Source organism: Drosophila takahashii, chromosome X (assembly GCF_030179915.1).
Source record: "Drosophila takahashii strain IR98-3 E-12201 chromosome X, DtakHiC1v2, whole genome shotgun sequence".
Lineage (NCBI taxonomy): Eukaryota > Metazoa > Arthropoda > Insecta > Diptera > Drosophilidae > Drosophila > Drosophila takahashii.
Genome location: NC_091683.1, coordinates 8,577,493 through 8,589,215, shown reverse-complemented (window position 1 = coordinate 8,589,215; position 11,723 = coordinate 8,577,493). Strand labels below are relative to the sequence as shown.

Sequence of the window (11,723 nt, the reverse complement as noted above, 5' to 3'; positions counted from 1 at the left end):
TGATAATGATAATGATGATGGAGATGGCGATGAAGAAGTAGCCCAATTCGACCTTCTCAAGAAGCAGAAACAGCAGCACTTGCTCATCGTGGACGACATTTTTGATAGTTTTCAGTGCGTGAGTGAATGGAATTCCAACTCCTAGGCTACAGTGTGGACTGGCTAAGAGGCTTTTTGTTAATTAAAGATATGAGGAAAATCGTTTCATATTTTTTTAAATATTTTTTTTAGTAATAAAAATACATTTTATTTTAGATAATAAATTGCTTTTATTTTGTAACTTTAAATATTATTTTTATAGTTTTTAATAATAGTATTTTATAAAAAATCTTTTTTAAAAACGTTAAACATTTTCTAAAAATTGATTATCATATATTTTACATATTTTCAGTTAATTTACTGTTTCTTTTTAATTTACTCTTAAAATTAATTGTTTTCTTGCTCTATATTTTCTTCCCATAATCTATTGATATTTTTTCCATTATTTTTTTATACCATATCGCTTCCTCTACCAGTTTTTTTTAATGTAGATCCCAAACTAGTTGGATTATTACTTTTTGTAAAGAGACCACTGTGCTTCTCTTGGCAGTGTGAACCGGAAGCTAGTGCTCAATGCGAGGCGATTCCATTGGATTCGATTCGCTTCGATTTGATTATTGGTTCGAGCATCGCTCTTTTATTTGGTTTTTATATATGTGGTTGTTTTTATTTTTTTTCGACTGGGCAACCGCTTTACCTTCGGCGGCGGACTGTCGCCGCTCTGAAGGATAACCGGTAACCGGTTGGCGGTTTTATTTTTGTTTTATTTTCGCTTTTTTTCGTTGGCGGTGCCCTGGGTTAACGACCAACTGGCGCAGAAGTGTGGAAGTGCAGGCAGAAGGCAGACATGCATGGCAGGCTACAAATTACGCATACGCCGCTTGGTACCGACCGAAAACAAAAACTTAAACTGGAGCTGAGATACTGTATCTCGGCGATTGCAAAAGCAAAAGCAACAGCAAGCTAAAATCGCTAAGGCTGAAAAGCGGGCCAAAATCAGTCAGTCGGTCGACTAGTGAGACTCACTAAACTCACTAAAAGTTGCATGCGTTCGAAATCAGTTTAAGGTGAATTAGATTTTGACACACATACAGCGACAGCGTTTTGCATAAACAAAAACCAAAAATACAAAAAACCAAAAAAAAACACATACAAAATTATGAAATTAGTCTCAGTTGCTTGGGTCGTTCGCTTTTGCAAAAGCCAAAAGCTAAAGCTGCCAAATCGAAAATGACATCGAAATTAGCTTTAATGGCCGCTCCTCAGACGCTATTGTCTCGTTCTTTTGTTGTTATTGTTGTCTTTTGGGCGGTGCCACACCCACCGGTTCGCATACGATCTACAGAAAACCATAAAACCAAACATATATGTTTATTTGTTAATAAAATATATTTTATTATATTTTTAATATATTTAATCAAAAGCGGAAAAAAATTAAGAAATTTAAGAAATTAATTTTTAAATATTTATTAAAATAATAAGCATTCGAATTTGTACTCGAATTATTTTCAGTGCCAAACATTTTTTTTATTTAACAAAATATTAAATATAAATATATAAATAAATGATTATTTAATATACAAGTATACAAATTTACCAAAGGTTCTTTAATTCCGATAACATAAATAAACTTAGGTGTATTTTAGTAAGCCCGGACATGAAACAAATCAAATGAAATACAATTTACTTGAGCGATTCCTTGAACTTTTATTTCCCAGCCGAAACTTCGAGCTGTCATATCAAATTTTAAGACCCCGCCCAGTGCGATTAATTCGCCCTCTTTTTGGGGGGCCCTGAAATACGACCATATATAAGGTATAAAGTACAGTGGAGCCCATCGTCCCTGCCATTGAGCGGCAATTCATGGCGCATCAATTAATTCTGGCGACGTTGACATCGCTTTAAATCGAGCGAGTTGCAGATGGAGCTTCGAGTTGCGAGTTTCGGGGATTTCGAGGGGTCTATTGTGGGGATGGGGATTACTGACAGTTCACTTTGCCGTGTGCCCAATGGTGCAATTAAATGTAAAGACATCGCCGGAGTCACTGCCATTGTTCGATGTTTGTTGTCTGTTGTCTGTTGCCCGTTTGCCTGTTGCTGTTTCAGTTTTAATGACAGCCCATAGACAATAACAAGGTTTTTTCGCCTTTACCCTCTGCTTCTTCTTTGGATTTGATGTAATTGCCGGCGTTTTTGGCCCATTACAGGAACTTAATTCTTCGATTTTATGAGTAATCCGGCCAAAAGAGACCCTGAACGGGATGATGATCTATGGCGAGCGGACTTTGAACCGGATTGAAGGCATATCAATCGTCACGTTCGCAGTTCCCAACTTAAAATAAAGCACAAAAAAAGCCTTAAGCCTTGCATAAATTAGCGATTGACAAAGCCGCTCGGTTTCTGTCTCTCAGCCTCCGTCGGTGACTAATTGCAAACAATTACTAATATAAAGTACGAGTGCTTGTCCGAGTGTTCGAATAATCAGAGAGACACAAAGTGGCCCAAATGCAAGCGGACAACTTGATTTCTCGGCTGAAAAGGAAGCTGTCCGTTTGGGATTTATGATTTACGAATATATTGCGCATTTTAAATGCTCTAAGAAGAATTAATAACATTTTGCTGGTAAATTGCAAATAAATATTTCAATTATCTGCAAACAATTCTTACTAATATTGGGCTTCCAAAAATAATTAAATAATTTTTCAACCATAAGTTAAATTACTAAAAATTTAAAAAGTTTTTAAAAGTATTTTTTTAAAGTAGTTAAATCGCGTTTAATTATAATATTAAAGTCAAATAACCAAGGACCGTATCCAATAAACATAATCTCTGGATATTTGGTTTCAAACGCCCCAAAATCCACTACGGATATCCAATATGGATTTTACACTCACGGTCAAATGGATATATTTAACCACACTCCTATAAACGTATATATAAAATATATATATATTTACATATATAGAGGCAGATGCTGATGTTGGACTTTCGGCAGCCAATGAGCTCATAAAATTCCGCATTATCCACTCAAACACTTTGCGAATTGCGGCAGGGAAATACATATACATACATATATATTTGGCATGAAAGGCGAAAAAAAAACAGAAAAAATCATAATGCATTTAAGCCAAGTTAACATGTTAACAACTCTGCGGCTGCGGCGGCTTTTGGTTTTGGCCGTCATTTTCAGTTGATTGGCAAACCGAACGTGGTGGCCCAGCGAGAAAAAAACCGAAAAAATTAAAAAGTTTCGGTTGCTCAGAGGGGCGGTGGTGGCGCAGGGGGCGTGGCAGTGGTGGTGGTGTTAAAAAAAGAAGGCAAAGGAAAGGTGGTGCCGTGATTTATCAGCGCTGCCTAGGTGACTTTTTCCCCAAAACAAAAAAGGAAAAAGAAAAAATCAAAACAGAAAACCAAAAACACTACGTGATATCAATCAGGTTTTTTTCTCTATCTTTAATTTTTTCCAGTGTCACCCAAAGACCCCAAAGAATATTACTTACCACTCTTTAACGCCATGACTTGGCGGATATCAATCAGGCCTTCTGGCAGCCTAAATTTAGACTGTCTGGCTTTGATCGAAGTGATTGGCCGAAAAATAATAAAAATAAATGAGAAACCGCCGCACAGAGCTGTAAATAATTAAATCCATGAGTTGGCGATTGTAAAAGCGAGAGAGCCAAGCGAATTGGGTCATTAGTCTGGAATCGAAAAATAAAATCCTGAGAGCGGGAAGTCAGGCCAACAGCCAATTACACAATATATTTTCAATGGGATTTTCAACAACAAGTGGTTGATTAAAATTGCGGATTATATTTAGCTGTAATAATTTAGCTAAGTGCTTCCTGTGCATTCAATTGATATTTTCAAAAAAATTATAAAAACCAATATTGCTCCTAAATTAATTCTAGAGTTTTTTAAAAATTATCATTCGAATTAAATCAATGATTAAATGACTTGAATTGTAAGTTTCACACTTGTACATAGCATTTTATTTAGGAATTAATGAATAAACTTAAGACCATTTTTTGTTTGAATTTTAACTAACTATTTGCAGTTATTGCATTTTTTTTAATTTTTAATTTTAATTTCTATGCTGGCTCATTTTAAACGCCTCGCTCGCCTTTATTTAATCCCCGGATTAGCATATAAGAATAACGATCGGTCGAACTGGTTTTCTGGCTTTGAAGATGACAGATTATCTGTGATATCTCTGTGTATCTTTGGCTTTTTCTTTGGTTCGCCAATTAGCAGAAATTAACTCGAATCGCGAAGGACTTCTGATGGCCAAGAGTGCGTCGTCGAGTGGATAGCCCATTGTTTGGACCAATCTATTCCCCAGCTTAGAGGCTAAACCAATTGTATAACAAGCGCTAAAAAAAATAGATAATAAATTGCAGCAACTAGTTTGCTTTTAATATTTATGGTTGCTATTTATTATGTTAATTTCTGTGCGCCGCAGATATTTATCATTTTGCTGGCCGCTGCTCCAATTCGAAGATTAAATAGAGGCAGTAAAAGTGCAAAGTTTATAAAATCAAATTGTTGACTGCAAACTGCAACAAAGTCTCTTTTTTTTCTTTGTTTTTTGGATTTGCTATATGTATTTGTGTGTTATGTTGCCAAGCAGCGAAACGAAGTCAAACGATTTGGCAAGGTTATTATTTATTGCACAAAGATATGTGTTAATAATACACACAAACACGAATCGAGTTTCGAGCTTCGAATATATCTCCGAGTTTCGGATGTTTGAGTGGCTTTTTTCGCTTCTGACAATTGTCAATAAACCCTAATTGCCAGAGATCGCAGTTCTCCGTAATTCTCCAACCACAATGTCAAGTGCCGATGGCTCATTAGCAATGGCCGCCATTTCCGCTTCCGGAAGTCGCTAAATTCGCTGTCAAGTTAAAAGGGTTTCCCGCCGCTGGAATTAAATGCAACTAAACTAAAGATAACAATGATAATTACAAGATTATTCGATTTTTTTAGGGTTAACTTGGCTTACAAATATATTCAAGCATTCGAAATTGATTTCCTTTTTGAAGGCTAAGCGCAAGATTGATCGGAATTTAAACACTTTTAACATGTTCGGCTTATGTTTGTTTTTGAAGTGTTTATAATACGGTTTTGGCATGTTTTTAAACGGGATCTTGAGTGACTTGATGATTTTTAAATATATATGTCTTTCCAAGCGAATGGCCAATGCCATGGCATAAATGAACAAAAAGCATTTGTACACATTCAAGAATATATTTAACATCTTGATAAGAGCTATTTTATTTATTTTATAAAGATTTATTTTAGATTATTTTATTTCATTTTCCACATTTTAAAAGCTGATTTTGAATACATTAAATGAAATAATATTTTTAACCTTTTGATAAGAGCTATTTGTAGCTCATTTCAAGGTGATACATTTTTTAATTTGTGCTTCTAGTCAAATGTCAAATTTAATTCAAAGTTATATACGAACTTTATCTAGGATATTGTTAAAATTTGTAAAGCTTTTTTTCTGAATGTCATGTTCTAAATTCCCCCATAAAATCATCACCCTTGAGCATCTAAGGTTCAACACTTTAATGAACCTGACTCATCGCCCCATGAATGCCATGCGTACGAGAGACTGAAGATATCAGATCGTAAAGCTGCCATTAGATGCTCGAATTAAAAGCCAAAAATCTGAGGGCAATCGAGGCATTAAAGGGCACAACATTTGCACAAAGTGAAACAATTATATCATTATTGTCTTGGCTTTGGGCTCGTTTTATTGTGCCTTATAATTACGCCTGCGGTTTTATGTATTTTTATACGGGAGTCACTAAGATGCGTGTACTTAAACGTTCGTGCACTGTGAGAAATAAATGTAGTAATTTTTTTTTGTAAGAAAAAATTAAAATTTTGGTTAAAAAATCAGATTCCAATTTTTCACAAAAAAATAATTCGTTTTTTATCGTAACAATGGAAATATTGATCCAAATATGGAATGTCATACCTTTCTGAACTCGTTATTAAATTTCCAATCGATTGGCATTTAAGCCTGGACATTTTATTTTTTTGCCATTTTTCGTAAAAAATCATGAGGTACCCCCTTACAAAAAAATTGAAAATTGGCGAACATTTTATTTTTGCAGGATCACCCGGAAAGTGTTATGGATTTTTTTATTTTTAAGTTATCTGTTCAAAACAGCATTCATTTTTGGCCAAGTTATAGCAAAAAAACAAAACATAAAAATTCAAATTTTTACCAAAAACCCAGATTTCGTTTTTGCACAAAAAAATAATTCGTTTTTTTACCGTAAGAAAGGAAATATTAATCCAAATATGGATTGTCATACCTTTCTGAACTCTTTACTAAATTTCCTATCGATTGGCTTTTAAACCTGAACATATAGGTTTATTTTATAATTGTAAAGTCCAAAATTTATTTTTGTATTAAGAGTTGTTGATCTTTTAGTTTCTTTCCCTGTAGACGTGTGATTTTCGTTTGTTTGCCTAAGTTAACCCCAAGTGAGGCACGCTTCAACAGTTGGAATTGCGTTTAAACGCTTATGTCATGCCGATCCGATGCGATCCGACCTGAGTGGCTGGCTATATAACTGCGTGTGTGTGTGTACGTAACCCCCCGTTGATAAACATATATTCCCCCAACCGAGATCTCTGCGCACTTGAAAGGTTAAACGAGCGTGACGAGCCACCGCCGCCGACGTTTTGCGGCTTGGACTTGGACTGCGACTACCTGGCTTTAACCCATGTTCGCCATTACGGGGGCTACGGGGCAGCCCCTTCACGTAATCTCCGCCCAGTCAGTGCCCCTTAGATGATCGCGACCCAATCTCTCCCATTTATCTAATGGACATTGCTAATTAACAGTCACGCATAACTGCGACACCTGCATTTCGCTTTTCCACCTTTTAGTTGTTTCATTTACATAAGGCCTTTATTTCAATCCCCTCAAAAAAAAGGGGAAATAGGCATTAGGAATTAGCTAATGACTATGATCCCCTCATCTAAAGAAATGCCTAATGGGTCTTCTAGTTCTGAGGATAAAAAAAGGTGAGGAGTTCGGTAATTGCGACCTTTGAAGACCCCAATGTTCTGGTCGGCCTTTAAAGTGGTTTCACGGGGAAGTACTTACCGCAATTAAGCCTCATAATCATTTGGACTAAGTATTTTACTCTCATTTTATTAATATCATTTTGTGTTATTAAAGTTGTATTATTACACATATTTATTCTTAAGAATTTAAGTTAACCATGATAATGATTTACTCATTAAAACAGAAAATGTTCATTGATATTTAAAAGAGTCTATAATATAAATGAAAAACAATAATATTTACTTTTTTTCTGAGAAAATGATATACCCGTTCAAAATAAAATGTAAAGTGTAAATAGAAAAAAATTCTATAATATTAGGTATCGAACAATTTTTAAAATAAATATAGTAGTAGTTTTCTTATATATTAAATCTTAATCCTAATAATCCTAATATCTAGAAATTTCAAAATTGTATATAGAGATTTTAATATATTTATCTTTAAATGCCATATAATTGAGTAATGACAACTAGTTGCAACTGGAAAGGTAAACTAGTTTATAGAGGAGGCTCCCACCGCCCCCTAGTTAAGATGTGTGTTTAATTTGCGTACGACAATCCGACCGGGCGACCAAGATATGCCACACTGATCAGCTCTCCACAGCCGATTGACCCATTGCACAATCGTTAAAAAGCTAAAATGGGAAAAAAGGAGGCGGATCCATGTGGGAGGATCCCAGACAGCCCAACTAACCGTGAACGATCAATGGATCGCCGGATTGCCGGATCGCCAGATGTTATATGAGGTGGTGGATGAACCTTCCTGGGCGCAGTTTTCTTTCGATCGGCCGCCAATGGAGAACCTGCAAGTGCTGCGATTGCTCCGCGGATTCGGATTCGGAATCGCAATAATCCTGATTTCGGGATCGGTGGAGGTGGAGAGCAGGCCAAGTGGAGATCCCATGGCGTTGCAATCGCACTATCTGCAGGCCATCACCGCCTATCGGCGGCTGGAGAGGATCCTTCCCAAGGACGAGCTGCGGGCGGTGACGGGCATTGGCCTGCTGAACGGCGCCCGGCGGGCGGAGGAGCAGATGGAGGAGCATCTGGTGGCGGCCATCCGGGAGCTGCTGCTCCAGATGAATCTCACCGAGGGCGGGCGGGTGATGGCCAAGATCGATGCCATCGAACAGCAGTTGTCGCGGGATCAGCGGTCGCTGGAGATCCTCAATCGGGTGATGGATGTGGTGTCGCAGGCCAAGGACGATCACGAGTTCCGCGAGGAGCTGAGGGCGATGGCCCAGCAGCAGAGGGAGGAGGAGCTGTTCAACCAGGAGCTCTCGGCCGATCTCACCGATCAGCCCAAATTGGGCGAGCGACTGGGCAAGCTGAGGAGGAGCATCAGCAGGCAGGTGCCGCAAATGAAGAACGAACTGGAGGCCAAGATTGAGAAGGCACTGCAGCACTTGTTGGAGCAGGCTGGGGAGGATGGGCTGTTGGCCAGGGCCAAGCAGAAGGTGATCCACAAGAGGCAAATCAAGAAGGAACAGAGGAAGCTGGAGGAGGATCTGCGGGAGGATCAGGCGGAGCAGGAGCAGCGACAGATGCCCCAGGAAATGAGGATTATCAAGTCCATATTGTCAGAGGTGGGTGCAAAATATATTTCTAAAAATATAATAAAATTAATATATTTTTAAATAATATACATTAAATATTAATTTAAAGTAAAAGAAGTAATCGATTTCTAAAAATATTATCAAATTAATATAGTTCTAAATAATATATTACTAAAAAATTTAACAAATATTTTGTTTTTGGGATTTTAGTTTTGGAAAATAAATACTTTAAATATCCTATTTTTTGCCTATTCATTAATATTGTTCATACTCATTATTATTATGCATAAAGAAATTAATCATAAATAATTCTTTTAATTCTAGCTTAAACTGTATTTTATTCCAAAAGTTTATTGAATAATGTTATATATTTTTTATAGTTTAATTTTATTCTATAGATTAAACTTTAAATTTAACTTAAATAGCAAAAACCTTTTGGGTTCAAAAGTTGTTCAACTGCATGTTTTAAGTATGAAAACCTTGATTTGTTTTTGTAACGCCAGGCTCATGACTTGCGCTTCCAGGATGACTTTCGGGAAAACATGTTGGATGAGCCGCCACCGCGGCGGATTAAAATAGAGCCCAATCCCTCGGAGCTCGATGACCTGGAAGTGAACGCAAAGGTGAGCGGGGGAGAGCCCATTTTTGAAAAGCCCTTGTGACTAACCCGATGACCCGTTTGATGATGACCCAATGACCTATAACCTAACCCAACATTGACTTGGTTCACCTAACCCTATTGTCTGACGGCCTCTTGAAGTCGCCAAATGTTACAGCCAAGGCCAAAGGTAAACCCAAAATGAGAGCCAAGCCGGCGAAGCAGCAGGTGGAGGCAGTGGAGGAGGGCGCAGGATCCCAGGAATTGGCCACAATGGATGATGACCCCGATGACCTTGGCGATGGGGAGGGGGACGAAGCTGGCGGCGGAGGAGGAGGGGGAGGCGGTGGTGGCCTGGTGGGAATCATTGGCAGCCTCAGTGGTGTGAGTAAAATATTAATAAATAATATTTGTATTTATATTAATAACAATATAATGGATTAATTCCAGGGTGAAGGCGGTTCCGATGTGGGAGCTCTAATTGGAGCCCTCACCGGCCTGGTTTCCACCTTATTTGGCGTAAGTATACATGTAAAATATTTAAATTAATTTGAATAATATTATATTAAATTATTGTTATTATTTAATCATGAAGCCCGGTGGCCTGGACGTTCAGGGTCTGATCCAAACGGGAACCTCCCTGATTTCTGGTCTCTTGGGTGGCAACAAGAACTTTGGTCTCGTCCTGGGCCAATATGTCGGCACCGCCTTGGATGGACTCTCTGGTGGCGGTGGAGCGGTGAGTTTTAGATGTAACATTTACATTTTTGATAAGGGGTCATGCTTTTTTGCGAAAAATGGTCAACATGTTATTTTTTGGATTTAAATGCCAAATCGATAACGAGTTCAGAAAGGTATGACAATCCATATTTGGATCATTATTTCCATTGTTGCGGTCAAAAAACCATTTATTTTTTTGTGAAAAATTTGGATCTGATTTTTTTTTGGCAAAAATTTGAATTTCTTTCTTTTGGTTTTTTTGCTGTATTGTTACGGCAAAAAAACGAAGTATTTTTTGTGAAAAATTTGGATCTGGGTTTTTGGTAAAAATTTGAATTTTTTTATTATGATTTTTTGCTGTAACTTGGCCAAAAATGGTCCTACACCAAAAATACATACTGTTTTGAACAGATAACAAAACAATAAATAAATCCATAACACTTTCCAGGTGATCTTGGAAAAATAAAATTTTGGCCATTTTTCAATTTTCTTTATAAGGGGGTACCTCATGATTTTTTACGAAAAATGGCAAAAAAATTAAATGTCCAGGTTTAAATGCCAATCGATAGCAAATTTAATAACGAGTTCAGAAAGGTATGACAATCCATATTTGGATCAATATTTCCATTGTTACGGTAAAAAAATGAAGTTATTTTTGTGAAAATTTGGAATCTGCGTTTTTGGGAAAAATTTGAATTTTTTCTTTTTGTTTTTTTGCTGTAACTTTGCCAAAAATGGTCGTACACCAAAAATACATACTGTTTTGAACAGATAACAAAATAAGAAATAAACAATCCATATTTAGTTAATTATTTCCATAGTTTCAGCCAAAAACCTGATATTTTCTGGGCGGATAATTCGTTTAATACTTTAATTTAGTTTCAAGATCTTTATTATAATTTTATATTACTTAAATGGTTAAATTACTTCCTTTCTCATTATTTTGCAGATCAACAATGGGCAGTTCTTGGGCAACTTTCTTGGCACTGTGTTGGCCGCACTCAGCGCAGTATTTATACCTTCTACCTTTTATACGACCTTTTGGCTCCCAACCTCTTAACTGTGTTACTAACCCCAGAAAATGCCGTGAATTCACCAGAAAAAATAAAACAATTACTTTGCTATATTTTCTAAAAACAGGACCCCGAGGAGGAGGGCCCCCCGCAGCCGTTGACCTTCACCAAGAACCTGATCACCAGCTTCCTGGAGGCCAAGTTCCGTCCCAATTCGGAGGAGGGCTCCGAGGAGCGACACGGAAGTGCCGAGCTGCCACGCCCCCGCAAGAAGAAGGAGGGGGGTGGCGGTGGATGGGCGGCGGCAGCGGCGAATAATTTTGATTCCGGTGGCTTCGTGAAGCAGGTGGCCTCCCACCTGGTGAGCAATGCCCTGGGATTGATTTTGAACGCCGGCTTGGGGGCGGCGGGCGGAGCTTCGAGTGCGGCCAAGAACATATTCGCCAGCAGCAGCATGGGCCACCATGCCAAGCCGGCGGACCATCATCGATCCTGGAACGATCCCTATGACAACGAGCCATTCTAGCCGCCAGCTTAGTCATCACATAATAGCTACGTTACGTTACGTTAATCGTTTTTGTGTTTTTTTTTTGCTAGTTTGTAATCGAAATAAATAAAGAAGTGAGGAAGAGAAAGAAAGACTTGTGTTGGTCACTTGGGCAGCTAAGAAAGCGTAAAAGAGGAGCTCTAAATCAAATGGCGTAA

General features: G+C 37.8%; 1 protein-coding gene across 2 annotated transcripts; it reads left to right on the top strand.

Moving 5' to 3' along the window:
* Window positions 1-7,918: 7,918 nt before the first annotated feature.
* Window positions 7,919-11,638, top strand: LOC108068026 (myosin-9). 2 transcript variants are annotated; one of them, XM_017157367.3, is made up of 7 exons: window positions 7,919-8,717; window positions 9,191-9,310; window positions 9,448-9,669; window positions 9,736-9,804; window positions 9,881-10,024; window positions 10,955-11,014; window positions 11,146-11,638. In XM_017157367.3, the coding sequence occupies exons 1-7, from the start codon at window positions 7,926-7,928 to the stop codon at window positions 11,542-11,544; spliced, it is 1,806 nt and encodes a 601-aa protein (XP_017012856.2). In that variant the 5' UTR covers window positions 7,919-7,925; the 3' UTR covers window positions 11,545-11,638. The 2 variants fall into 2 exon arrangements, with proteins under 2 accessions (XP_017012856.2, XP_044252008.1); XM_044396073.2 differs by lacking the exon at window positions 10,955-11,014.
* The last annotated feature ends 85 nt before the right edge of the window (window positions 11,639-11,723 follow it).

Excerpts from the sequence above, each read along its gene's own strand:
- LOC108068026 (XM_017157367.3), top strand. The coding sequence starts at position 7,926 with ATGGAGAACCTGCAAGTGCTGCGATTGCTCCGCGGATTCGGATTCGGA. Across the intron at positions 8,718-9,190 it reads TCAAGTCCATATTGTCAGAG|GCTCATGACTTGCGCTTCCA; the intron begins GTGGGTGCAAAA and ends TTGTAACGCCAG. Across the intron at positions 9,670-9,735 it reads TCATTGGCAGCCTCAGTGGT|GGTGAAGGCGGTTCCGATGT; the intron begins GTGAGTAAAATA and ends GATTAATTCCAG.